The following is a 25,872-nucleotide window of genomic DNA, read 5'->3' as shown; positions in this document are numbered from 1 at the left end:
CGTGAAGATCAGTGGGTCACCTGATAATCGCTTTCCCACCGCCACTGAACTCAACCTCTTCATCATTGGACGTTCCTTCGTCTGCACACTGGCGGTTGGCCAAATCACAGCAGGGCAATTTCGCCATCCAAGCGAGCCTGTTCATATGGGGTACCCCGTACGGAGAACGCCCTCTTCTTCCCCATACAGTCATTCTCCCCCGTGGAGCAGAAGCGGCACATACTGGATGCTCCACTTCACAGCCTGGTCTTCATCCCAACGGACCAACCAGCGGAGTTCTCCAGGAGTTCCCTCCACTTCTCTGTTGGCTCACCGGCCCAATCAATCCGACTCTAGCGCACTGTCCTCCAACACAGCTTCATCGTTTTGCCGCGGAGCGCACAATCAGTGCTATGCTTTTCTCCGCCTCCGCCTCCACATCTCCATCCTTTCCCCCTAGTTGAAGACCCCGGATTTTTACCTTTCTTTCTGCCCATGGACAAGTGCACCTGTCTAGAGTCCCCCGTGAGTATTTAGATCTCCTGCACCCACCCTCCTTCGATTGAGTGTGGCGTGGTCTTCCCTCATTCCTTCCCACACATACATACCCCATATACTTGGGAGTCTGGCAACCATCCCTTGAAAACAGGGTGAGCTGTTGCCTCGTTGCACTTATATTTATAAATATCCGTGACACCGCATCCGCCACCATGTCTATCCTGAAGCTGGTTGAAGACCGGCCGACGCCCAAGTGCGTCTACAACTGGCGCGTCTACCTGCTCGCGGCTGTGGCCTCTGCCACCTCGTGCATGATCGGTTACGACAGTGCCTTCATCGGCACGACTATCTCCCTGACCTCGTTCCAGGACGAGTTCAATTTCGCCTCCATGTCAAAGTCCCAGCAGGATCTGCTGAGCGCCAACATCGTCTCTTGCTACCAGGCCGGTGCTTTCTTTGGTGCCTTCTTCGCGTACCCCGTGGGTCACTTCTGGGGTCGCAAGATCGGCCTACTAGTTTCGGCGCTCATCTTTATTCTTGGTGCTGGCCTGATGCTGGGTGCTAATGGCAGCCGCGGACTGGGCTTGATCTACGGTGGACGAGTGTTGGCTGGCTTGGCTGTCGGCGCGGGCTCGAACTTGACTCCCATCTACATCTCCGAGTTGGCACCGCCGGCTATCCGTGGTCGTTTAGTCGGTGTCTATGAACTGGGATGGCAGATTGGTGGTCTGGTAGGATTCTGGATTAATGTGAGTTGCTCTTATCCCTTATAGACAGTCATTTCGCTAACACACGGACAACAGGATGGTGTCTCAACAACCATGGCCCCGAGCCACAAGCAGTGGATCATCCCGTTCGCGATCCAGCTCATCCCTGCTGGCCTCCTGGTCATCGGCGGCGTGTTTATGCGCGAATCGCCTCGTTGGCTGTTCTCGCGCGGCCGTCGCGAAAAAGCCATCAAGAACCTCTGCTGGATGCGCCAGCTGCCGGAAGATGACATCTACATCATCGAGGAGATTGGTGCGATCGACCAGGCCCTGGAGGAACAACGCTCCACCATCGGCATCGGTTTCTGGAAGCCCTTCAAGGCTGTCGGCTCTAACAAGCGTGTCATGTGGCGTCTCTTCCTGGGGAGCATGCTCTTCTTCTGGCAGAATGGCTCCGGTATCAACGCCATTAACTATTATTCCCCGACAGTGAGTCGCTACATCGCATTGATGCCCCCTGCATACCTGACTGAAACCTTGTAGGTTTTCAAAGCCATTGGCGTCCGTGGCACAAATACCGACCTGTTCAGTACGGGCCTGTTTGGTGTCGTCAAGACGGTTATCACTTTTGTCTGGCTCCTGTACCTGATCGATCGCGTCGGTCGACGCAACCTACTGATGATTGGCGCCGTAGGCGGGTCCATCTGCATGTGGATCGTCGGCGCATACATCAAGGTCGTTGAGCCGCAGCAGCATCCCACAAAGCACATGAGCGGTGGTGGTATTGCCGCCATGTTCTTCTTCTACCTGTGGACGGCGTTCTACACCCCAACTTGGAACGGCACCCCCTGGGTTCTCAACTCCGTAAGTCCTCCACCTCAAATGAATCAAAACAAGCCATAGCTGACAGTGCGGATTAATCAGGAAATGTTCGACCCCAACATGCGTTCCTTGGCACAAGCCTGCGCCGCGGGCTCGAACTGGCTATGGAACTTCCTCATCTCGCGCTTCACGCCGCAGATGTTCGCCAAGATGGGTTACGGAGTATTCTTCTTCTTCGCATCCCTGATGATCCTCTCAACGGTCTTTGTATTCTTCCTCATCCCCGAGACCAAGGGCGTGCCGCTCGAGAGCATGGACCAGCTGTTTGAGATCAAGCCCGTGTGGCGTGCTCACGGCGAAATTTTTGAGAGGCTGCGCGAGGATGAAGAGCGCTTCCGTCGTGACATTGAGGAGTCCGGTGTTGCGGCTGCCAAAATTGGTGATACCCAGGTAGAAGATGTTGGGAAAGCGGAGTATGCTTAACGGATAGGATGTGAATATTTGAATTTGTTGTGCTTGCATGTTGCTTCTAGATACCTGACGTGGAGAGATGTATTCGTGTGTGATGCTGAACAGAGAGATTGGGTATCTGGAAATAATATCCCATCCACTTCTGAAAAAGGAGCTGTTGTTTAGTCTATATAATGCTCCCCCCGAAGGTCATTTAAGGAATGATATTTATCATGCTGGTATGTATAGTTGTATCGGTGTCGGGTCAAGCGACATCCTTGGGCCTTTTTCCTCTTGTGTATATGCCCCGTCTCGAATCGTGTTCACCGCATGGAATCCATTCACTGCTCATCTTGCACTTGAATCAAAACCAAACAACTCTACTTATTTGACTTGGACAACAAGTCCACATCGATATCAACCGGCTGACCGGAGTCCATTGCCCTCTGAACAGCCTCACAAACAATCAGAGCACGAAGCCCCTCTTCACCCGAGCAGCTAGGCGTAGCATCCCCCCTCACAACATCCACAAAATGTGCCAGCTGCAAATCAAACGGCGCAGCATCATCCGGCAACGGAATTGTATCAACGGTAAGCGGATGGGCCCAGCTCTTCTCGGGATTTCCATCATAGCTCCAGCGCGTCAAATCAGGCACGCTCAGCGACGCATCGGATCCAAAAATCCGATAGAAATCCGCGTCCCTTCCCGTTGTCGACTTCGGAATAAGAGGGTTTTCGCCCGTGCCGGTCTCAAAATTATGCGGCGACGGTGTAGCATCGCAGACTAGGAAGGTCCCCACGACGCCGGAGGCAAATCGCAGGGTGAGCGCTGCGCCTTCGTCGGCCTCGTGCGGAGGCCTGGGACGTTGGGGAAGCGTGCGCTCGGCTTGCACGCGCACGATTGGTCCAAAGAGGTGATGCATTAGGTCGATATCGTGCACGAGGTTGATGGGGATGACGCCGCCGCCGCGGGTGCGGGAGGCGCGCCAGTCGCCTGGGGGTGCGAAGTAAGAGGTTGGTTTGTGGAGGGTCCAGAGGCCGTTTATGGCGATGGGTTGGCCGAGGGAGCCGCTGTCGAGGACGGATTTGGTGGCGCGCACATAGGGGTTAAAGCGGCGGTGGTGGCCGACTAGAAGCTTGAGGTGGGTGCGTGATGGTGCTTGTGCGAACTCCAGGAGTGATCGGCCGGTCTCGAGCGTATCGCTTACGGGTTTCTCGAGGAGAACGTGGACCCCACCTGCGAGCAGTTCCTTTGCGATGGGGACGTGGGTGTGGTTTGGTGTGCATACGATTGCGGCATCGAGTCGGTGTGAGGAGGCCAGTAGCGCGGCTACGGATGGGTAGTAGTTTGTCTTGAGCTGTGAGGCGGTCTCGTTGCCGCTGGGGGCTGGGTCGACGAGGGCGACTAGCTCTGTTGACGGGTTGGAGATCACCGATTGTGCATGGCGAGGACCAATCAGTCCTGCGCCGACGATAGCCACTTTGAGAGACATGGTGGGAGGTGATGTGTGTATGTATGCAGTGTCACTGAGTGTAGCCAGAGTGACCAGTCGGGACGTTAATCCGGGGGGATATAAGCTGGGGGAAAAAAAGCCATGATTTCTTCAGCGTCTTGGCACACCAGCGAAAGCATAGTGGCGGGACTAGTCCCTCGACCGTTCCAATGGGGAAGTTCTGCAAGCGTTGAACCTCTGGAACGGGGAAGAGTGAGAGGACAAGCGGCAAAACGGAAACCCGTCCTAAACGCTTACCCCCGGCACGTGATCCACCGCATACTATGCTTCGCCCAAACCGGCTGTCCGCGTCAAAAGGTTCAAGCACAGCATTCATAATGCGGCCAGAATCGGGGATAATAGTTTTTGTCGACTGCCCATCGCTCCCCCTTATCATCCAGGGCAACCCTAATAGAGACACACCCACCCTTCCTCAAAACCATTAGTGCTTTTCACTTTTCTTTGTCTTGCATCATCACTTGTTTCTCTCTCCCTGTCGTGGATCAAGCCTTTGCCCATACCCCCAGCCAGTCATTTTAGGGAGGCATCTATCCAAATCATATCTTCATATTCACCACACTCGGCATTCCATCCAACCACGACACACCTACCTCATACCTCATCTACACGCCAATCCCCCCAAAATGGCCACCAACCGCCCCGGCATCGCATCCATGTCCCTCGGCCGGCCATGGCTACACGACCTCCCAGGCAAGCTAATGCAAGCAGCCGCACACGGATTCCAAGGGATCGAGCTCTTTTTCGATGATCTGGACTGCTACGCCGTACGAACATTCAGTGGCGACCACCTCGAAGCTGCGCGGCGAGTGCGCCTGATGTGCGAGCGACTAGGACTGAGCATCATCTGCCTGCAGCCATTTTCCTTGTACGAGGGCCTGCTCGACCGTGCACAGTCGGACCGACTCGTTACGGATAAACTGCCGAAATGGTTCCGGATCGCGCGCGCGCTGGGTACAGATCTTATTCAGGTTCCGTCGAATTTCCTCGGTCCGGATCCGCAGACGGGATTGCCGCGTACCACCGGCGATCGAGGTGTTATTGTGAGGGACTTGCAGCGTCTGGCGGATTTGGGTGCTGGTGCGGGCTTTCGGTTTGTCTATGAGGCTCTGTGCTTCGGTGACCATGTCGACACGTGGGAGGCATCATGGGAGATCGTGCGTGATGTCGACAGACACAACTTCGGACTGTGTCTCGACTCATTCAACCTCGCGGGCCGTGTCTACGCCGACCCGGCATCACCGTCTGGCTGCACGCCCAACGCCGCGACAGACCTAGCCGCCTCACTGGCCCGTTTGAGGACAGCGAACATCGACCCAGCGAAGATCTTCTACGTCCAGCTCGTCGACGGCGAGCGCCTCGCCAACCCGCTGGACGAGACGCACCCATTCCATGTCCCGGGCCAGCCGGCGCGCATGTCCTGGTCTCGGAATGCGCGTCTCTTCCCCTTTGAAGAGCCCCGCGGCGGCTACCTGCCCATCCTGGACGTCGCCCGCGTCTTCTTTGAGGACCTGGGTTTCCGTGGCTGGGTGTCGCTGGAGCTGTTTAATCGCTCCCTCGCTGATCCGGACCCGTTCGTCCCTGCTGACCATGCTCGGCGTGGCATGGAGTCTTATCAGAAGATGGCTCGCGTCTTGCACTGGGAGGATCACCACCAGCAGCAGGATGGAGCGCCTGCTTGGGAAGCTTCGTCGCTTGTGCAGCACCGTCTGTAATTCAGCCGCGGTGTTTGTTTCGTACATATTTGCATCAGTACATACATTTATGCTTAATGATCCTTCTATATTTAGGAGTGGTTGGGATTGGACATCAATTACATTGTTGAGCGTCTCGATATATATATTTCTGTGGGGCAGAAACGTCTCTACTAGTCATCAGAATGCAGTCAATTAGAACAGAAGCCTCCCATTCTTCAGGCCGGATTGTTATTTGATACAAATCAAGTAAATTAGAGCTATCGTCCGACAAGCTAGCTACTCGCTATGGATGAAGCAAAGACCATAGAAGTGTAAATATTCATAATCATAATACCATTTTTCCAGTCCTGAAACACCCAGCTATGATGGTCGTTGAAGACATGCAAGATCATAATGGCATCGCAATGCGATAGCGTAAATAAGATCATCATCCAGCATCCCTCACTCATCGCTCATGCACCTTGTTCCCTCCATGCACGTGGCACCAGGCGATGGTTTCATTCGCTCCTGGCCGACATCACCCACCACAAGGAGAACAGCAAATTTGCCGTACGGGTTCGATGGAGGGAAATATTGTTGAATAGGGCCCGCCAGACAAACAGAAAAGAGGGCTGGTCTCCGACAGGAGAATCTACGCCTCTTGGGCCCAGCGCTTTTCACGCAGCGGCATCTCCTCACCGGCTCTGTGGCGGCTTCCGTCGATCTCCCGCTTCCAGGCGTAGTATTCGCCGAGACGGGACTCGGCGTAGCTGGCGTAGTCGAAGTCAATCTGTGAGATCTGGGCTTGGATAAATGCCCAGACACCCCTGGTCGGCTTGTTAGTATGATAACAAATTGATTACTCGTGCTGGACTCACCAGTAGAAGCCGGGGATGCCACGGAAACGATCGACGTCTTCATACAGCCGTTCCAGGATCTCAGGCTGAGATGATGCGCCGAGGCCGCGGTGCTGGCAGTAGCTCTTGGTATATTCGGTCAAAAATTCACGGCGCACCGATTTAGTGGGGATCATGTTGTAGTCGCAGTCGTAGCCAATCCACTCGGCCAGGTGGTTGGCGATATCAAAAGCAGCCGGCGCTGGAACGGCATACTCGTAGTCGATAAAGTTGACCGGAGTCTTATCATCTTCTGCTGGTGGGGAGCCGCTGTCGTTCGGGAGGACAATAACATTGGCGCAGAGAAGGTCGCAGTGAGAGAATACCATCTAAAGAGGAGACACATAAGCCATGTGTGAGCGAGGGGTGGAATTAGACAGGAAATGACTTACGCCGTCTTCCCCGATTCCCTTCCCGTCATCCAGTCGACTGACCACGAACTGCAATTCCTTCTGCAGGTTGACCCGACGATCGCGCTGCTCCGGCGTATCCACCGGCAACGCAAGGATCCATTTCTGGAGGACCCGCCACATAGAGGGACCAGGGCGTCGGAGTTGGACCAGCGGCAAGTCACCAGCCTGCTTATCTGTGGCTTCCTGTGCGACAGCAGGAGTGTCGCTGGATGCAGTGGGATCGCTGGGTAGCACGGCATGCCACTGCGCCAGCTTCTGCGCCACACCGCGGAAGATGCTTGGCTTGACCAGATCCTCATGGCCACAGGGCGTGCCGCGAATGAACCGGTAGAGCAGACCGTTGTTGAACCGAGCGAGCAGAGGCGGCGCGAGGCCGCGACTGGCCAGCAGAGCGTGGGATTTGGTTTCTCCTATAAGGCACAGACAAGTTCTACTTCAGCATGGGTCGCACTCGGGTGGCAAAAAGGAGGGAGGCGGCGCAAAGGGCAAAAGGGCACCCAGACGAGGGGAGGGGAGAGGGGGAGTCCGGGTATCTCGTACTTTCGCGGTCTATGAGGATCTCAGTGCCATTTCCATACGCCCTCATCAGTACAGCCTCATTGTCTATCTGTTCTTGGGTCAAGCCGGGTTTGCGGTTGATGATTTTGAGAAGCTGCGAGCCTCGTTAGCTAAGGGTATGCCACACGCTGCGACGAATCGAAAGACAGACAGTGTTCGTGATTCCGTCTGTGAATCGCACAAAGTCAATGTGGTTATCGGGGCCCTCCCAGTGTGGGTTGATGGTGAGGATTAAGCGGAGGGCAGATGCATGGGAGTCTGCCTGGTAGTAGGAGAGCGGTATGAAGCGGAGGGAGGACGCGACGCCGGTTTGATCCTCAGAAGAACCCATGATCGCGTCGTCAACCCGAAGAGTAGGGGGGTGGGTGGTTGATAGGGAGACCAGTCAGGTTGTGGGGGAAGGTGGCGGTTCTGGGGTCCAGTGGGGGGAAATAGACGATGACGCTGGAGAGGTGTGCGGGAGCGCTTAAAGGGGAGAGGTTAAAGGGGAGAGGGAGAGGAAGAAGAAGGACGTGGCAGGGAGAAGAGAGGTGAAGAGTGTTTTGGTCTCGTGCTCTCGACCCACGATTGGAAGAGGCCAAGAGTGGCACCGCCAGGGGATTAATATTCGTTGGTTACTCAGGCTGCACCACCGCACCCGGATCAAATCATAATATTCTTTCTTCCAGACCATACTAAATCATCATCCCACCATAATCCTATCGTACACCATAATCCCGACCGTCCTGTCGAGCGGTGCCTGAGGACAACATTCCGGGCGGGGCAGTCAGATGGGCAGAGATCAGCTGATCTGCAAGCCCTAACCCAGCCGGAACAATACATTCTCCGGTGCCTAGCGTCGGCCCGTTAAATTCGGCGCCGCGAAACTTTTTCTTCTCTTTTCTTTTCTTTTTTCTTCATCATCAGTAGAGGTTTACTACATGTAAATCAATCGGGGCTCCGCTATGCGGCTTGCTGAGGGTTATCCTTGTGGTTTTTCTCCCTATGGGTTTTCTTCCGTTCCCGGCTCCGGAGAACAACGTGCGTCTCCCTTTTTCCCATCCTATTATGGCTGGGCTAGGGTTCCCTTGAGGAGCTCCATGCGCTTTAGCTGTGGAGGGGTCGCTATATACCTTTTTTACATTATCTATGCTTTATTCTCCAATTGCACTGGTTTTATTATATTTTCTTATTTGATCTCAACCGGTAGTTTCTTTTTGATATCTAGCTTTCATGCACGACCGGCGTTCCCAACCTGAATGCGCTGCCCCGACCATTTGTCGTCGCTGCGCAGAACAGGCCAGCTGGTGCCGTCGGCCTTGGCCAGTATCAACTCCAGCTTCGTGCCCATCACCTTGAACGTGGATTTCTCCGGGTCAATGGGCGCAAACAGCGGATAGGTGTTCGTGTATCGTTTGTTATCCGAGGTGGGCAGGTCCAGCTTAATCGAGTTTGCTGAAAAGACTACTTTGGCGCTGTCCTTGTCGATTTTTTTGAGGTAAAGGGAGACGTTCACTGAGGACGGGGTCTGGTAGAAATCGTTCCTGCAAGTCATCGGCGTAGACGTCAGCTTATATATCTTGGGGGACTTTTTTTGTTGTCTCGGATTGCCTTAGTCTCAACGTACCGCACCGACTCGACCTTTTCTTCGCCAGGAGGCTTGCCCTTGCCCACAAACAAATGTCTTGTCTTCTCTGCGCAACCCGGAATCTTTAAGAACTCGTCAAACTCAAGCACCCGCCGCTTGCAGCACGACCACCCTTTGCTGCCCTCATGGAAGACCGGTTCGCCCGGATGATGCACACACTTCTCCTCATCCCGCGGCTTCGACGCATCATATGTCGCACCGCAGGTCTTGCGACGGCACGTCGCGTTCGCGGGGATCTCCGCTGATGGGTCATCCGATTCAGGCTCCGGCAGCGGGGGCGTGTTGGGCTCCGTCGGCGGCGCAATGGCGGTGGGGATAGCTGTGCGCTCCGGTTGCGCAGTCGAGATGGGTGCTGGCGGCGGGGCGGGAGGAAGTTCCTCCTCTGTCTGCTTGGGCTCGGACGCCGGGGTGTCGTCGACGGTCGAATGCTTACCAGTGGTGCAAGGTGGGATGCTCAGGAACTCTTCAAAGGTCAAGAAGCGAGGCTTGCAGCATTTCCAGCCTGAGACCGATCAGTACCGAGTCGTAAATGAGAGCAAGGTCTCGTCCCCTCACCTTTTTGCCCTTCGTGGAACACTGGGGGGCCGGGATGGTACACGCACGGCTCTTCCGGGTCGGAGAAGGTCTTCCCGCAGCCCTTGTGGACGCATTTGCCTGCCATGGTGTGTGACGGTCGGTGCCAGGCAGTAAGTATATAATGGAGGGGGGAAGTATGTAGTGACGAAGTGGCGTGAAGTAGAAGAGGGACCCTGCTTTCCCAACGCGGTTTAGTGGGTGGAAGCTCGAAGGTTCCATCGCGGAGGAAGCAGGCAGGTGGCTCTGACCGCTTAACTGACACGGACACTCCCACCACACCATGTTGCCCACGCGCGTCCTCTTTCATGCCCGCCTCACCCTGTTTACTCGCGCGGGCTGTGGCCTGTGCGATACAGCCAAAAATAATGTCATGCAGCTGCGGAAACGCCGGCCGTTCGAGTATGCCGAGAAGGACATCATGGACGACGCCAACCGGTCCTGGAAGGATGCCTACGAATTCGACGTGCCTGTTCTCCATGTCCAGTCGGTGATGAATGGCCAGCCTGCCCAGGCCGACCTCTCCGACGCGAGGAAGCTTTTCCACCGATTCACAGAGCAAGAGGTTGAACAACAAGTGGACGAGGCGGAAAAGGAAGTCGCGTGAGAGCTGGAAATGCTGCCATGGACTCAACATTGAGCCTGCATGCCTGCATTGAATTGCGCCAGAGCGATCTCCCGGGACCTAAAACCCGTTCATTGCCCTGGACTATCTGTTCTACACCATGTGGAAGACTTGGTCAACCGACTTCTTCGCCGTGGAACGGATAGAGCATGCCCACCATTTCAGAGGTTAACACAGAGGCACAAAATATTGGAATGCTCCTTACATGTTCCCGAGGGAGAGTCTAGTGAAGAAGTCCGGCTGGCCCTCTTGATTCAAGATTGATTTAGAAGACCATGTCTTCGATTCGAATATTGATATACTACGACTGATGATTCTCGACAATTAAAGCAATCTGTTGCTTCATCTGAGCCAGTACCCAACACTTGTCCTACATACAGAATAGCACACCAAGATGATGGGTGCCAAATATCAACATCACCTAACCAGCATCCACCCAGCCCGTTACTGCGTTCATCTCCGTAGACTCAAGTAAACTGCACACCAAGATCAATATAGTAAAATCCAGCCACGGACCCATTGGGCGCAGTAAATGTCGAAATAGCCTCTTCATTCACAATCTGCTGCCCATCAGGCGAAGTGACTCTGATCCCAATAGGCAAGGCAAACGGACCATCTCCCTGGGGCAGGACCCAAGCACCGTATCGCTCCTGTGGGCGGCTACTTGTGTAGTTCGGGTCATGCTCGAGCGCAGTCCAGGTGCTTGAACCAGCACCTTTGACCTCGACCGAAATGACCGAGCCGACGCCGTTCGTATTGACCACGCTTAGGGCAAAGTAATATGCCCCACCACCGTCACGCAGCCAGATGTATGCATTTCCAGGCTTGGGGCACGGTACCCGCTTATAACGGGTAGGGATAACTCCCTCCGTCAGGCTGCCGTTGCCTTGTAAGCGGCCCATCGCAATGTCAGATAGATCCATGTGATGGCTACCCGCTGGAAGCGGGCAGCCATATGTGAAGTCAATCTCGCCGCAATGGTCAGCGCCAGGACCGCCTGTGAAAGAGTGTAAGCATGTATTTAATTTTGTGTAGACTATGGCAGATGAGAGATGACGACGTACAGCACCACTTGGAGTTGGCATCACATGGACAGCTATCCACAATCTCCAAGTAGATCGGGTCTGTGTATCCGTCCTCGCCCACAGCGTAGTCGGTTCCATCCGCCTTGGTGCGGATGAGTTCAAAGCATTCGCCGCATGAAAGGTAGTTGTCTTGATCACCTGGTATTGCTGCACTCAACGAAGGCCAAAACTGAACATAGGTTAGCAACTACCTCATCTCATATGAGATTTAGATAATCCAATCTATCCTCCTACCTCCTACATACCTGAGTATAGTAGTCCCCGTTTGGCGCCGCAAAGTTCCCGCGCAAGGTGACATTTGAGGGATCTTGACAGAGAAGAGGGTATGCAGCGCAAAATGCATCACAGGTGGTACCTAACATAGGATCAGTCCAGTTCGCCGTGACGCTACCTTTTGTGCAAAGGCCATAGAGGCCAAATCCGCATGCTCCTCCGCTAGTAAGGCCAAAGTGAGTTGAGCGCTGCGCATGCAAATGTTAGTATGGGCAGAAACCAATGGTTACAAGCCACGCTCACACTATAGTGCCAGTCTTCGTCTGATCCGACTGTAAGTTGCTCTCCCCCTGTTTGTACCGTAGGTCAGACCTGAATAGAACTATAGTAGTTGTGAAAATCGATATATCCTTACACATGGTGCCAGACATGCACATTGAAGAGGGTGGGGCACCACAACCTCCAGTGCAGGGACTTGTGCATGACTCGGACTCATTGTTGGATAAACAATAATACGGACAGCAGACGTTGTCGACTAGTTCCCAATCTCCACACGAGCTGGCGTTGGCCGAAGGATATGGTGGCTGAGTAGCCGTCAGGGTGGGAATGTCAGTGCTCGTTGTATATTCAGAAGTAGTAGTGATTGAGTTACTACCGGAAGTACCGGCGCTTGAGGTTGTAGAGCTAGAGCCAGAGCCCGAAACCTGGTGGCGATAGTTAGCGAAGGATATGACAGACGTAAATGTATTTGAAGAAACCAACCGCAGTATCAGGGACACACTGATAATAATAAGGGTTCAAGGTAGAACAAGCCGCTCCACTGACACAGCAGGCCGGGCCACTGTAACCGCTTCCACCACATTGGTCCCTATCAATAGTTTAAGTGTATAGTACTGTGAAGCCATGAAATAAGTAAAACATACCAAGTAGGGGCACAGGCCGACTGGCCCGCTACTTTGCCATACAAAATAAATACAAAAGCGACAAAAAACGCAACTAAATCCATGGTTTTGTTTGCGTGAAGCAATATTTGAGAATCAGTATATCCTAACGCTCGACTCAATTTCCAATGATGAAGATCTTCTTTTTTATACTTGTCGGACCTAGGATCCGCACCCAAAATGGGATCAGGTCGGCCGTGTCAGAAAAGGCAGGATCAGGATTAGGAGGCACAAAAATGAGTGTGAAAAGTAACCTCAGGATTGGTTGGCTAAGAGTTAAACCCTGCATCTGCAGTCTGGGGGTGATGCGGGCCGTTTTGCCTAAATGCAGGGGGAGATCATGCAGGAAAATGGACGGTTGATATGGGGTATTTTCCTGAATATTTTCAGACCCGATGGTGGCGCCATGACACGGACCCTAGCTCATCCTGCAAATCTGCAGAGAGTTGCTTACAAAATGTGTTTGCTTTTGTTAGCTCGGAAATTAGAAATTTTGAGATGTTTGGAGTTGGAAAAGTAGACGGATCAAATCAACTCTTTCAAGGATGCAGTTTGGTACATAATGGGGGGTAGCCAACAATTAAAGACACTTTGCTCATTGGTATTCATTTCAGAAAACAGTACCCGAATACTCAAATGGACAGTAAGCTCATGACTGAGCCAGAAAGATTCAGAGTATTCCTATCTCATGCCATCAATATTCAGGTTCGATGTCTGATATTCCGGCATATAAGAGCGAACGGGTATATATCAGAATAATAACAGGATTGAGACAAATAATTCAGTGTCGTTGATGCTCAAGAGCTTCGGAAAGGTTACGCTCAAGCGAGGGGCGACCGGCTTGTTCTTCCTCCGTCCTTCTCTGGACTGGAGGTGGACTTGCGACTTCGCTCAGGCCTTCATAAAGGTCATGGTTCTCTTGCGGTTGGTTGTTGCCTGAAGATTTGGCTTCTTTGGAGGATTTTGGTTCTCGGTTCTGTTGTTTAAAACAACCACAAGTCAAGATGTTCAAGAGGCCATAAACAGCCATGACTGCACATCCGAAAGTCGACCATGAAACCTATAACGTTGCGTATTGAAATTATTCTAGGTTTTGGGGAATATCAATACGTTAAAGGGAAGTCTTGTTGTTGGCATACCCGGACGGATGGCCGGTCCATTACGTCATTGATATTAGACGGGGTTATAGCTCGGATAGAGAAGACAATTGAGTATATCAAACGGAATTAGGTTAAAATCTTCAATATTCCACAATTTTGTTGAAGCTGTACATTGCATTACGTTGAATGATTTTGTCCTTTTCACTTGACAAACTCAGGACCGGCATACTTTGAAGCTCCCACCCGTTACAGGTGGCTAATTGGGCACAAAGCCCGATTGGGAGTCAACTATATCGACAAGCTTGATGTCATCGTAGCATTCCCAAATGCGCATACACAAGCAATGAGATCAGCTACTATTTGAAATACATTCAATCAGCTGGTTTAGTTCCATACGAGCCAGGGCGGGTGATTGAAAAGCTTAATGTTCAACTTCTGACATCTACCCCTCCAGTAATTGACCAGGCAGTCAATCGAGCGCAGAGAGCTCGAAAACCGCAGCAAATCTCAAACAATTGAATAGATAAGCTTCATCTATCAAGGTCTTTCTAATAAACATTCGCAAAGCCCTCCAACGCCTACGAATGGGACCATTAAACAGCTTCTAAAGGGCTACCAGCTATCATTGCATACCAACGCAATCTTTCACTAGGAAAATCACAATTTGCGCGCAGAAAATCAGTCACAAGAACAAAAATGCAAGAAAGCCACTAAGCGCATAGCTCATACAAAGGGCTTTAGCACACAGGAGGCTAGGGAGCCAAGGAACTAGGCTAATCAAGCCCAGAATGCCGCCTCACCCCTTACCCCCCTCCCCGCGACTATAATCAGTTAGGGCATATAAGTAATCGATGCCCAAATCGAGCCATTTGATAGATAATTGAGATTAGTGACGCTGACGGTCGAATAACTCGATCTAGAAAAATGGTGGTTGGTTAGGTGGCCCACTCGATTACCGAATACGTTGGTCAATGTCGTCACCCGGAAAGGAAGTTAACTTCAACAAATTGATAAAAATCACCTCCTTCAATATACCTTTCAATGATCTAGCGTAAGAAATAAATCTGTCACGTTCATTTGATACGCCAATTATATAAGTATTTCGACCAAGAAAAAAGAATGGCGCCCCCCCGCAAAGCTCTCATTGCCATCACTTCCGCCCATGCTCCGCTGTACCCCGAGGGCAAGGAGACCGGTAATTTCCCAGATTGGAAAATACAGTTCAAAAGTTGAAATTAATATAACCCGCATTAGGTCTATTTGTCACCGAAGCTTTGCATCCTTTCCTTGTATTCAAGAAGGCAGGCTTTGATGTTGATTTGGTGTCGGAGACCGGATCTTACCAGGCGGACTGGCTCTCACAGCAAAAGGACTGGCTAAAAGGCGACGACAAGGCTATTTGGGAGGACAGATCTAGTGAGTTTCGTTCGAAGCTTGACAATCTCTTGAAGCCGAGTGACATCGACCCCAACAAGGTAAGTCTTTTTTATCGATCCTGGAACCCGAGCTAAAACGCTTTTGAACCAAATCAGTATGGCCTTTTCTTCGCTTCGGCTGGTCACGCTTCCTTAATCGACTATCCCGATGCCAAGGGTCTACAGAGTGTTGCATCTAAGATGTACACTCATGGTGCTATCATCTCTGCTGTGTATGGACGTCTTCATGTTCTAAGCCCAAGATGCTGCTAATTCATAATAGTTGTCATGGAGGTGCCATCTTTCCAGGAATCATTGATCCTAGTACAGGAAAGTCGATCATCGCTAACCGAAGAGTGACTGGCTTTACTACCAAGGGTGAGGAGGAGGAAGGTGTTCTGGACACCATCAAAAGCTGGAACCGCCCTACCATTGAGGCTTCCGCCGCAAGCTTAGGAGCCAAGTGTGAGTAAAGAGAGCGGTTCTTCAATCGCTATATCCAAACAACGATTTGCCGTTCATGTCTGACACGACTTTAGATGTCTCCCCTCCTGGCCCATGGGACGCTTTCACCATCACCGATGGGCGCATCGTGACTGGTGCCAATCCTGCAAGTGCGCATGTGACGGCTGAAGCCGCGGTTAAGGCATTCGACGCTCTGTAAAAGCTAGGCAACTCAGGTTAGGATTCTCCCTTTGTTTGGTCTGTTTGTACAAGGATTACAAGGGGAGGAGCCAAAATCAGATTAGTGTGCCGCTAGATAGGGTTTGGGAACTAAGTCGCAAGAGTGTGGAGTTAAAAGTGATTTTGAATATGACTGTATCAAACGTTCCTTACATGCAATCTCTTGTTCTGGGATCTGGTGGGTTCGCCTTCAAGATTTATGCAAGGTGCCGGCGTTTAGGCACAACCGCCGTAGTAAATCCGAAAGTCTATTTTTCTTCTGCGGCAAAGTCACAATTCAACTCAACTCATCATCGTAGACATCTATCAATCACCACAGTCAGTTTTAATGGCGTTCCAACATTCCACACATGATCTACGAGCTGGCCCAGATTCAAAAAGGGACCTCATGTCTTCATTAGATGCCGTAGCTCGAAGAAAAATCCAGAATCGCCTCAACCAACGTGCCAGCCGTAAGTGGCGACCCCAATTTCGTTCTGTTATAATACGGCCCCAGGCCTTATGATCTGATTTTCTATCTATAGGGCAGAGAAAAGCCATCCTTTCTGGAATAAACCCACACAACCCGAAGCAAAAATGGGTCTATTACACTGAAGCGGCCAAGGTCACTGACTCAAGCCTAATTACGGATGATAAAGTTGCGACCAAAGCGCCATCCTCAGAGACTGGGCAAGAGACAGTTCGCTTCTGCGAAGTGGACAATAACCAACGGCGCGATTACCTGATTCAACTCTTAACAGAAATCCATAATGGCGCCACCAAAAATCTTTACTCGGCCAACTTGCTCCTTTCCGTGACTCAGTTTAATGTTGTCCGCGCGATGTACTCAAATGCCACAAGCTTGGGCCTCACCGCAGACTTGCTTGGAGAAGACATTGCGTCCCAATTCAACATAGTTGGTCCTTTGGCACTGCCTTTACCTCCCAGCTTGCAACCAACTTCCCACCAGAAAAAGATCATACATCACCCGTGGATTGACCTGATTCCAATGGTTTCCCTTCGTGATGTTCTTTTGGGATCAATGTACCGATATGATGAGGACGAACTTTGCGGAGATCTTTTTGGACTTTGCGGTACCTCTAGAGAAGTTGGCCTTTTTATTTGGGGTGAAGCATGGGATCCATCGGCATACGAAGCTTCAGAAAAGTTTGTGCAGAAGTGGAGTTGGATTTTCAAGGACTGTCCAGATATCTTGGAATCAACAAACTACTGGAGAAGGAAAAGGGGAGAGAGGCCTTTGCGCCTTGATTTTTCAGGAGCAAAAGTATCTAAATTCGGCGAAGACTCATGTACATAGTCAATAAGATCGAATCAAGGGGTAAACTTCTCCTGAATAAGCTCTTCAGTCAGATCCCAGAGACGCTTCCAGTTTTGCTTGTCCCTAATGTGAGTGTGCAGCTCGTCATCTGAAACGGCATTTTTGTTCAAATACGACCCGTTGGAATCTAATAAAATTTAATACTTACTGTCTCAAGAATATTCATTCGGGGTACTGACCTGCAATGGTGGGGTCGATCATTCCAGTGATCATTGTGGCTGCTCCTTCGGACCTCGTAGTCCAGGGCGGAATGTCGAACGGGTTGCCATCCATATCGGTCAAAGCTGTTTGGCTTTGGCTTAGAATCATGTTAAGAAATAACGCTTCGGGAGTTAGACTTACGTCCAGCTTTTCTCCACTCAGCTATCTGTTGGATGAACTCGGGAGTGAAATGCCGTTGTAGGCCAGACATCACCGCTGCCGCAATTAGCTTTCAAACGCATAATTAGGAGAGTATATACATACCACCTGGGTCAATACTGTAAGTGCGCACCCCCTGTCCTTTTAGCCGCTCGGCAAGCTCTTTCACGAACATCACTCGCGCAACATTCGACTGGCCGTATGCGGCCATTGGTTCGTATGTTTTGCCATCCTGATAGTAAGGCTCGTATCAGTATCAGATGTCCAAAGAACACTAACTATTCAAACTTACACTGAAGCCAATGTCATCAAAATGAATTTTCCCCTGTCTAGTTGCAGAGCTAGCCACGATGATGACAGACGAGGCTGGGCCAGCGGCCTTGATCTTCGGCAATAGCAGTTTCACAAGCAGGAAATTAGCGAGGTAGTTGACTCCAAACTGTGTTTCAAATCCATCCACGGTCTTGCTATACGGACATGCCATGACGCCCGCTACACAGACGAGGTGGTCAATCTGAGGCACGTCCTGGAGATCGTGATCTACTGCCTTGCGGATGGCACTCAAGTTGCCTAGGTCCATCTTCAGAAAACGAGTTTCGACATTAGGCTTCGCTTTCTGAATTTTCTCCACAATGGGAGCGACCTTTGATTCAGCGCGAGCGCTGAGAATAAGCAGCTTTGGATCGACGTTGGCCAGCTGGACAGCCAGCTCTCCGGCAATGGAGTCATCAGATACCCCGGTAATCAGGACTATAAGCACACGTCAGAAGTATTCACTACATGGCAGAAAGGTTTCAAGTACTTGTCTTTCCGACAAGAGCCTTGCCGTATTTTTCCAAGACGGCCTCGGACGTGAGGACTTGCTGCTTGTTGGACATGTTGAAGAAGGAGGAGTGGCACTTGGTTAAATGATCGAAGGTTGAAGACTTTCTGAAGGTTTAGAGAGGAGAAGTCGTCGCAATTTATATGTTGAGCAGCGTGCCTTGAGAGATGAGAGAAATTATACTTCAGAGAGGAGCATACTAATCTAGGTAATGCCTATCTGGACCTCCCCAGCGCCGAGACCCACTTTTATGACGATTATATACCGTATGCGGTTAGTACGCTGTCAGCAACGCCGCGAGTTCCGATCAACCAACGTTTGTCCGAACATTTGTCCGATCATTGATGCGTGATTTTCGCAAAGTGTTAGGAGACTCTAGAATAGTATAGAATATACCGGGGTGATTAGGAAGGCGCCACCTATGCAGAACGGAGGAATGCCGCACTAATGGCCGTTAAATCCGTTGTGAAAAAACCATGCGGGAAAATTATGTGTTCGAGATTTCTTGGGAAGTAGACGCGAACTGTTCCTGCGATATACTAAGAGATACCCAGCTAAATATAGACACTGTGTAAAACATCTTTGTCCAGTATAAAAATTTCCCTTTCCTTCAAAGTTTGACGGTAGGCAATTCGGACATGTGCACTTTGACAGCTCCGTAAGGTCTCAACTTGTACTCCTTTTTACCTCCCAGGCAGGCTGTGTTGGTCGGAGCCCACTCAGGTGTAGCATCCAGGTACAAATCCCAAGTAACAATGCAACCCTGAACAGTTATAAAATTAGGTGGTGCCGCTTGCGCAAAGATGGGATCTGCCAGGGTCGTGTCTTTGCCCATGCCGTGATACTTGAGGGTTGACGGATCAATCGCAACATTCCAGGTCGATGAGTTGCTAATATAATAATCTCGCAGCTCGGGGTAAGGGAGGTCTTCGATTCCGGGCCCCGTTGCGTCGAAGTAGGCGTGCGGGTATGATGAGGTCTCTTGGAAACCTACATCCAGGGCATAGAGGATATTTCCATAGTAGACGGCGACGGTGTTGTTAGATCGGCTCTCAGTTCGGAGCGCTGCGTCGATCGTATATTTGACAGTTGTTTTGCCGGTCTTGATAGCGACAAGGTGAAGACCGTTACTATTGGGCGAGGGGGAGGATGAAGCACCATTGACTACCAGCTCCGAGGATGCAGTGTTAATCCACGAAGGAACGCGAATATAGAAGTCGAAATCATTCTTGGCAATAATGGTGTAGGTCAGGGTATTGCCAAAGGGATATGTAGTGTCGCAATTGATGCTGACGTCCGATCCTGCAACCGTTGTTGTCACCGTCGATGGGCTGAGGAGAGCATGAACTAAGCCGTTGTCGCCAACACGGGCCCAGCTATTAGTTGTGAACTTCGGATATCCTTGTGGATGATTGACAGTGCAGCAGGGATAGAGAGGCTCCATTCCATAAGTGGTTGCAACACCACTATTGGCTGTTGTAAATACGTGAGGAGCATTCGCAATAAAATCCTGGGTGTTGTTAACAGCCCATGGCTGGTTGGGCTGGTCCATGTACTGGTGAGCCCACTTGTTGCCAGTGAGCATGACTGGCAAGGCATTGAAGATAGTACGTTCAGCGCGATCAGCGAACATGTTGTCACCCAAGACTTGATACATGTAAATAAGCGAGTATGCTGTCTCGACGGCGGTGCAAAGTTCGCTCCCCATATATGGAGCTAGGTTGTGCTGAATTTCATCGGCGAGAATGGTCCCAGAGGGAGATCCGTGGTATTGGAAAGTCCAATTGACAGCATCCATACTCTTTTGAATAAAAGTCTCGTTATTGGAGAACCGGTACATAACCGCAGATGCCTTGAGCCCTATTTGTAAAAGTAATTAGATATGAATAAACCTTGAAAGCGCATGGAGACGGTCTATAGCCTACCTTGGCCAACGTTGACGCCGTGCATGTAAGGGAAATCTGTGGCATCTGCGCTGGGATTCGCAACCACTTTGGGATATGTGCTTGCCGTATACCACTCGTCCCACTTGAACTGATCCTGAGAATAGAACATATTCATATTCTCCCACAGGGTGGAGTCTTGATTGGAGGGATGATTTTCGATCATCCATTGAATAGTGATGATGAGATCGTGCACTCGAGTCTGGCCCCAACGACAGTCAATGGAACTGTCACAGTTTGTAAAGCCTTGGCTGTTGTTTTTCAGCATTGTGTTGGTCAGGTCCATGAACTTCCGAAGGCCATTGAGAACGGGCTGCTCCCATGTCGAATTGGCTTCCGCTAGTTGTGTAAGGCCTAGGAAGAATGGCGTTCGGGCCCAGAAATTGCGGTCGGCATATGTTTCAGGGCCGATCCATCCGTCTGCCGTTTGGAGACCGAGGACAGTAGAAGCCACGGCGTGGACTTGAGCTTTCAGCCTAGAATCGTCAAGAACGTAGGCCATGGGTACCAGCCCGTTGAACCAGTACGGAAGCCCCTCGTTTAGATTGCTATAGTCGGTGCCACCACCGCTGGGTCCAAATAACCACCGAGACTCATTGACATAGACATAGAAGTCGTGTTCATGCCCGGCAAGACCGTTGGCCATGGCCTGCATCTCTCCTCGTAACCATCCTGCAGGTTTGACGGAGCCGACTGGTAGTGGTGAATAATTCCATGCTTGCACTACGCAGGTTAGAGACGAATTCTTCAGGGTATGAGAAAAACTCACGGCTTTGAGCCCCTGCTGCAGCCAATGTCCCTAGTGTCAGTTGACTGGTTAGAGCAGCGTAGAACAACTTCATCTTGCAGAGTTGTTTGTTTTTCAAAGTCGAGAACTCAGCTACTCCGCGAAGTGGAGGGCCCGGGATATTTATTGTACGCGATGTTTAGCGTGTTGATTCGGCAGGGACCGCACCCCCACATTCTTACTCCGCCACTATAGCCTGATGGATGGATGCAACGTCAGGGGGTAGTCAGGGGGTACAACCATGACTCTAGGCGCTTTCCCCGATATTTTAGTTGAAAGCTTGTTCGGCATCTAATGACCCATAATTTGGCCGAAGTTTTTGAGTAGGTGGGCAGGAACAGAGACCGAGGGCCAATCAAAAATGCTTGAATAAGTTTTACTAGAGGAGCACGGAGTTAATCATGCCGGACTCGATCAGGCAATACCTTAATACTTCCTAGGACGAGCGGAACGGAAGTATATAAACAACTACCGAATGACCTTTCATTCTTGCCAAAAAAGAATTCCTAAAGAAGTGGGCTCCTCCAAAGGACAGCATCAAGATATTAGGTTTTTTGCAGGAACTTCAGAATCAAGTCCGAGATGCGCTCCAGATCTGTTTCTAACGCAAAGTGCCCTGCATCCAGCAGATGAATTTCAGCATTAGGCAAATCTCTTTTGAAAGCCTCGGCCCCAGGAGGAGTAAAGATTGGATCGTTTTTGCCCCAAACCGCAAGGAGTGGAACCTGAGAACTTCGAAAGTAATTTTGGAACTGGGGATAGAGCACGAGATTTGTCTTGTAGTCTCTGATCAAGTCCAGTTGAATATCGCCAATCCCGGGCCTAGACAAAAGGGTGTAATCGAGCAAGTATGTTTCCGGGGGTATCGACTCTGGATCCGGAGAGCCAGTGACATACTGGGATTTGGTTGTGTCGTAGGAAAGCAAGTAATGGCGCAACTTTTCTCGGACCCTTGGATTGCCACTTTCCCAGTAATGCTTGATTAAATCCCAGAAGCCGCCCAGCCCCTCTTCGTAGGCATTACCGTTTTGGCTTATGATAGCAGTGATGCTTGACGGGCGTTGAAGAGCGAGGCGGAGGGCAGTGGGAGCACCGTAGTCAAATATGTACACCGAGAACTGTTCAATGAGCAAATGATCGAGAAAGTCGCCGACGAACGTGGCGAGATTCTCGAATGTGTACTTATAGTCGAATGGAACTGTGGTAAATCCAAACCCCGGTAGATCTGGGGCTAAGACCCAGTACGATGTGGAGAGGAGGGGTATGAGGTTACGGTACTGGTGAGAGGAGCTAGGAAAGCCGTGAAGAAGCAGAATGACCGGATTTGAATGGTCTCCTGCCTCTCGATAGAAACCATCAATCTGCCCTATCTGGGCATGTTTTATTCTGGGTTGCATAATGCAGAAAATTAAAAGTGAGTATGTTCTGTGGGAAATTTGCCTTGGTTGGTTCTAATAAGTACTGCTGAATTTCGCGCCAGATGGTGTCGTAAGCATTATGTCAATGTGTACAGAATCAACTCCAGAAGGCACCGAGTGCTTCATTCTCCGTCTTCCCGACGAATTGCTCATGTTGAGCTCAGAAACTCTTGCGACAGATACCTTGAGCGCGAAACAGTCGCTCGCGAAACCGACAGGGTATTGCCGCTGGTGTGCCGGCGCTTTAACGCCATTGCGCTGCCCTTTCATTACGAGACCTCCGTGTTAAATGATGTCGATTTTATCGGCACCGGCAAGGCGAGCCCATCAGATTAATCTCGATGGACATCTGGCTGAACTAATGCTACGCAAGGAGAGCGACCAGGATGTGGAAACTATTAATTTCATTCCTATGGAAGATTCAATCGATTATAATCCACTGGCGGCTAACCAGAGCCGGCCATCCAAGGTCCAACCAATCAATAAATGCTCCCGCCCAGATTAAAGCGGAATCGAAAGAAAGAAACTCATAATAGACGTCAGGGAACATAAAAGACATAAAAGTCATCTAGCCGATTAGAATAAGATGATCCCTGCCACCAATCCAATCACGACGGCCATGCAACTGCCGCGCATATTCTCCGAGTGCCGGCCAGCAGCAATATCCTCGGAGTCGTCGGTCACGATGGTGGGTGACTCCAGTGGTTGTGAGTGGTCCTCAGGGTCTTTTGTGGGCCGCGATTCAAAACCCGATGCGGGGATTTGATGTTCTTTGTTTTGTTGTACCGAGAATGAGGGCCGGGAGCCAGTCCAGGACGGCCATAGGTCAGTTACAACATGGCAGGCCTGCTGCCAGAATTGACTGAGATGGGCAGGGAGCTTCAGCGCTAGCTCATCGCCGAAAACTCGATGCCACGGGGAGGATTGGTTTCTATACGCGTAATGGAAGTCTTGAAACGGATCGTGAGACGGCGAGGAAGTAGATGAATTCGTGACGGAGATGGCGGGACATGAGTTTTGCGTTTCGGATGCTGATGCGGCGCGATTGGAGGCATCCAGCTGCTGAGAGATGTATAATCGGATTGTTCGTACGGGACGGATGAACATGGATGAATCTCCATAGAGATAGGACAGTTGGCTATTATTGTCAACCGGCGTGACGTCGGTGGAGGTGGGGAGAGAGCCGTCGGTCTCGATTCGAGACGTGTGCGACAGGCGATTGGCGCGTGATCTATGAGAGAACGCTCTAATTAGGCCTTTCCGACGGTCGGCGTTCTGCACGGAAAGTTCGGATGGTATATCGGCAAGGCCATCCTTGATTAGGGGCGCTTCTGCACGCGTTGGTTAGCTCAACCATTCGCACCCCACGCAGGGTCACCAGGGAAACATACGACGAGCTGCGCTACCATAGTAGTAGCCCAAATCGGCCAATTTCAAGTTGTAGATGCTCGGCAGCGACGGCACCAGCGAGAGCAGCGAGAACACAACCAAGGCGAGGAGCGGAATCGCGCCGGGTCTATGAAGCGCTGGGCGCATGGTCCACAGTGCCCGGGCGTGGGCGGGCACAGGTGCTACTCAGACGTGTGCTGCTGCGCTGTGGTCGCGATGTGAATAGGACTGGCAGCGGGAGGCCATAGGCACGATGATGAGAAGGAACAAATGTGTTTTTCTGGGGGAGGGGTTTTTTTGGCCTGTGGTGGTGCAAGGCAAGCAAGTTCAAGCAGTCGACCTTTTTTTTTTTCAACGCTATTTTTCCAAGGTCCGTGAGACGCGGGACGGCGCCAATGACGTAAACGAGTGGTGATAAGGAACCGAGCGGGAGGAAATGCCCGGATGGATGCCACGCAAATTGACTTTTCCAATGAACAGGACGTAGATATTCGTCTGGTTCCGAATTTTAGGTTGTTCGTAAGGCCTTCCAGGAAGGAATGTTGGTGGGTTATATGTTGTCCGTGCTCAGCAGTCCTGGCCGCTCACACTGTATTCATTGCCACCACCGGACCACAACTCCGCATCCCACACTCGTCGTTTCTGTTCCCTAGCAAAGTGACACGGGCCAAACCAAGGCACACTCCGTCATGGTCGGATGCATCCGCGTCGAGTAGTGCAAACGCCAAGCCCACCGTCGACAGCCCCGATATGATGTGGCCCCCAGGCAATCAAGAGAGCCGCCGTTGTTGGTGGGATAGAGCAGGGACCCCCACTCTTTGTACCGCCGCAGATGTGTAAGTTATTTTAGGATAGGCGGGTGGGCCCATTGGTCTGGCTATCGACCAACTCTGACGGACGCCCAGCCCGGCATTCCTGAGATGCACCTGCGCCGCTCAGCCTCATGACTCTTCATGAAATAATCCTGAACATCCGCCAGGAATGGCTCCTGGGGCTCTCCATGGTTTGGCTATCCCGTCGTTGTAACTCCATTCCGATCAGCCTTGCTGCGGCTGCAATATCCGCAGGGGCCTGACAGAGCGGGAATGATCAATCGCGTAGTTTGTTCCCCGTTCTTTTGAGCCTCTCCAATGCAAGGAGAGAGGGGGTGGCTGTAAACACACCCGGACCGTCTCCCAGTCACATCTGACACGAAGGTGGCGGCGGTCATAGGTCACGGCAGGGGTGTAGTATATATAAAGACTGCGCCCGGAAATGCCACATGTCGTGACGAGGACAGGCCATGTCTCTGACATCCGCTAGTTACGAATTGCCCGACGCAGCAGCAAGGTCACCAGTAGAGATGGAGACCCTGAACTCGAGATTGTTCCATATCCCACGGAATACTCGTTCGAGAAGGCCGCTCTGCGCACACGCGACGAGGAGGACGAGACAGACGAGTACCTCGTAGCTGACCATGGTCCGCGGGGTGATCAGATCGAGGTAGGGATGAGAGAAAGCGAGGTCAATCGGAAGTGCAGCCCTGGCGATGAGAGGGAACAAATATCCGTAGAACAGGAGCAACAATACCTCGCAGGAGATCAATACGGCCTGCTGTCTCGCTACAGGCAAATGCTACCTTTATCTACCTCTGCAAACCGTCCAGACCACCACCGACGGGGGGTGTGATGAGAACGATCGGTTACACGAACCTAACCTCTGCTCCGGGGATGCGCCATCTCCTTCCTTTCAGGCAGCCTTCACCGCCGATCCGGCCGAGCGCGAGCGCCGCTGCATTAATTCTGCCTGATGTATTGAGTCTTGATAGATATTTCGAGGTCATAGTGTCTATCCATGCTCGACGGTCGAAGCCCTCTCTGTGTATGTAGGGTGATTGCTTTTCAACTCGTGGTGTGCCGTGTCGCAGGAACGAAGAACTACTGGAGCAATGAATTCAGGTAGGTTCAGTGTGGTTATTAAGTCAATTCGGGTAGCAGTGTTTGTATGTCCATCGTAGACTCTCCGTACAGTACAGAAGACAGCGAGAGTCCCCCCGGACATCGAGTGTGCACATCTGCCAAC

At 51.4% G+C, this 25,872-nt stretch overlaps 14 protein-coding genes across 14 annotated transcripts; 5 read left to right on the top strand and 9 right to left on the bottom strand.

The window, feature by feature from the left end:
- Positions 1 to 689: 689 nt before the first annotated feature.
- Positions 690 to 2,489, top strand: N7510_004471 (sugar porter family MFS transporter; the record flags this gene model as incomplete). Its single annotated transcript, XM_056976397.1, has 4 exons — positions 690 to 1,226; positions 1,281 to 1,673; positions 1,728 to 2,048; positions 2,109 to 2,489. The coding sequence occupies 4 exons, from the start codon at positions 690 to 692 to the stop codon at positions 2,487 to 2,489; spliced, it is 1,632 nt and encodes a 543-aa protein (XP_056836353.1).
- A 347-nt stretch (positions 2,490 to 2,836) lies between these two features.
- Positions 2,837 to 3,949, bottom strand: N7510_004470 (Gfo/Idh/MocA family protein; the record flags this gene model as incomplete). Its single annotated transcript, XM_056976396.1, has 1 exon — positions 2,837 to 3,949. The coding sequence occupies one exon, from the start codon at positions 3,947 to 3,949 to the stop codon at positions 2,837 to 2,839; it is 1,113 nt and encodes a 370-aa protein (XP_056836352.1).
- A 644-nt stretch (positions 3,950 to 4,593) lies between these two features.
- N7510_004469 (sugar phosphate isomerase/epimerase family protein) lies at positions 4,594 to 5,682 on the top strand (the record flags this gene model as incomplete). Its single annotated transcript, XM_056976395.1, has 1 exon — positions 4,594 to 5,682. One exon carries the CDS (start codon positions 4,594 to 4,596, stop codon positions 5,680 to 5,682), a length of 1,089 nt encoding a protein of 362 aa, XP_056836351.1.
- A 613-nt stretch (positions 5,683 to 6,295) lies between these two features.
- N7510_004468 (putative ethanolamine kinase) lies at positions 6,296 to 7,841 on the bottom strand (the record flags this gene model as incomplete). Its single annotated transcript, XM_056976394.1, has 5 exons — positions 6,296 to 6,470; positions 6,522 to 6,868; positions 6,932 to 7,362; positions 7,493 to 7,604; positions 7,662 to 7,841. 5 exons carry the CDS (start codon positions 7,839 to 7,841, stop codon positions 6,296 to 6,298), a joined length of 1,245 nt encoding a protein of 414 aa, XP_056836350.1.
- Positions 7,842 to 8,720: 879 nt separating this feature from the next.
- On the bottom strand, positions 8,721 to 9,798 carry N7510_004467 (cysteine and histidine-rich domain-containing protein; the record flags this gene model as incomplete). The annotated part of the gene is made up of 3 exons (XM_056976393.1): positions 8,721 to 9,033; positions 9,117 to 9,639; positions 9,693 to 9,798. The coding sequence occupies 3 exons, from the start codon at positions 9,796 to 9,798 to the stop codon at positions 8,721 to 8,723; spliced, it is 942 nt and encodes a 313-aa protein (XP_056836349.1).
- A 195-nt stretch (positions 9,799 to 9,993) lies between these two features.
- Positions 9,994 to 10,317, top strand: N7510_004466 (glutaredoxin family protein; the record flags this gene model as incomplete). The annotated part of the gene is made up of 1 exon (XM_056976392.1): positions 9,994 to 10,317. The coding sequence occupies one exon, from the start codon at positions 9,994 to 9,996 to the stop codon at positions 10,315 to 10,317; it is 324 nt and encodes a 107-aa protein (XP_056836348.1).
- A 485-nt stretch (positions 10,318 to 10,802) lies between these two features.
- On the bottom strand, positions 10,803 to 12,639 carry swo1 (putative swollenin; the record flags this gene model as incomplete). Its single annotated transcript, XM_056976391.1, has 7 exons — positions 10,803 to 11,332; positions 11,400 to 11,589; positions 11,666 to 11,881; positions 11,937 to 11,983; positions 12,049 to 12,337; positions 12,372 to 12,501; positions 12,557 to 12,639. The coding sequence occupies 7 exons, from the start codon at positions 12,637 to 12,639 to the stop codon at positions 10,803 to 10,805; spliced, it is 1,485 nt and encodes a 494-aa protein (XP_056836347.1).
- Positions 12,640 to 15,609: 2,970 nt separating this feature from the next.
- N7510_004464 (uncharacterized protein) lies at positions 15,610 to 17,070 on the top strand (the record flags this gene model as incomplete). Its single annotated transcript, XM_056976390.1, has 3 exons — positions 15,610 to 15,703; positions 15,775 to 15,979; positions 16,305 to 17,070. The coding sequence occupies 3 exons, from the start codon at positions 15,610 to 15,612 to the stop codon at positions 17,068 to 17,070; spliced, it is 1,065 nt and encodes a 354-aa protein (XP_056836346.1).
- A 14-nt stretch (positions 17,071 to 17,084) lies between these two features.
- On the bottom strand, positions 17,085 to 18,329 carry N7510_004463 (Short-chain dehydrogenase/reductase SDR; the record flags this gene model as incomplete). Its single annotated transcript, XM_056976389.1, has 6 exons — positions 17,085 to 17,218; positions 17,271 to 17,375; positions 17,434 to 17,508; positions 17,557 to 17,683; positions 17,744 to 18,201; positions 18,254 to 18,329. The coding sequence occupies 6 exons, from the start codon at positions 18,327 to 18,329 to the stop codon at positions 17,085 to 17,087; spliced, it is 975 nt and encodes a 324-aa protein (XP_056836345.1).
- A 555-nt stretch (positions 18,330 to 18,884) lies between these two features.
- On the bottom strand, positions 18,885 to 20,072 carry N7510_004462 (uncharacterized protein; the record flags this gene model as incomplete). The annotated part of the gene is made up of 1 exon (XM_056976388.1): positions 18,885 to 20,072. One exon carries the CDS (start codon positions 20,070 to 20,072, stop codon positions 18,885 to 18,887), a length of 1,188 nt encoding a protein of 395 aa, XP_056836344.1.
- A 116-nt stretch (positions 20,073 to 20,188) lies between these two features.
- On the bottom strand, positions 20,189 to 21,059 carry N7510_004461 (uncharacterized protein; the record flags this gene model as incomplete). Its single annotated transcript, XM_056976387.1, has 2 exons — positions 20,189 to 20,934; positions 20,987 to 21,059. The coding sequence occupies 2 exons, from the start codon at positions 21,057 to 21,059 to the stop codon at positions 20,189 to 20,191; spliced, it is 819 nt and encodes a 272-aa protein (XP_056836343.1).
- A 490-nt stretch (positions 21,060 to 21,549) lies between these two features.
- On the bottom strand, positions 21,550 to 22,401 carry N7510_004460 (alpha/beta fold hydrolase; the record flags this gene model as incomplete). The annotated part of the gene is made up of 1 exon (XM_056976386.1): positions 21,550 to 22,401. The coding sequence occupies one exon, from the start codon at positions 22,399 to 22,401 to the stop codon at positions 21,550 to 21,552; it is 852 nt and encodes a 283-aa protein (XP_056836342.1).
- A 597-nt stretch (positions 22,402 to 22,998) lies between these two features.
- Positions 22,999 to 23,958, bottom strand: N7510_004459 (uncharacterized protein; the record flags this gene model as incomplete). Its single annotated transcript, XM_056976385.1, has 2 exons — positions 22,999 to 23,753; positions 23,814 to 23,958. The coding sequence occupies 2 exons, from the start codon at positions 23,956 to 23,958 to the stop codon at positions 22,999 to 23,001; spliced, it is 900 nt and encodes a 299-aa protein (XP_056836341.1).
- Positions 23,959 to 24,754: 796 nt separating this feature from the next.
- On the top strand, positions 24,755 to 25,600 carry N7510_004458 (uncharacterized protein; the record flags this gene model as incomplete). The annotated part of the gene is made up of 3 exons (XM_056976384.1): positions 24,755 to 24,814; positions 25,114 to 25,293; positions 25,364 to 25,600. The coding sequence occupies 3 exons, from the start codon at positions 24,755 to 24,757 to the stop codon at positions 25,598 to 25,600; spliced, it is 477 nt and encodes a 158-aa protein (XP_056836340.1).
- Between the last annotated feature and the right edge of the window lie 272 nt (positions 25,601 to 25,872).

This window comes from Penicillium lagena (assembly GCF_028827675.1).
Source record: "Penicillium lagena strain IBT 129212 chromosome Unknown utg000002l_segment0_segment0, whole genome shotgun sequence".
Lineage (NCBI taxonomy): Eukaryota > Fungi > Ascomycota > Eurotiomycetes > Eurotiales > Aspergillaceae > Penicillium > Penicillium lagena.
This window is presented reverse-complemented; position numbering and strand designations above follow the sequence as displayed.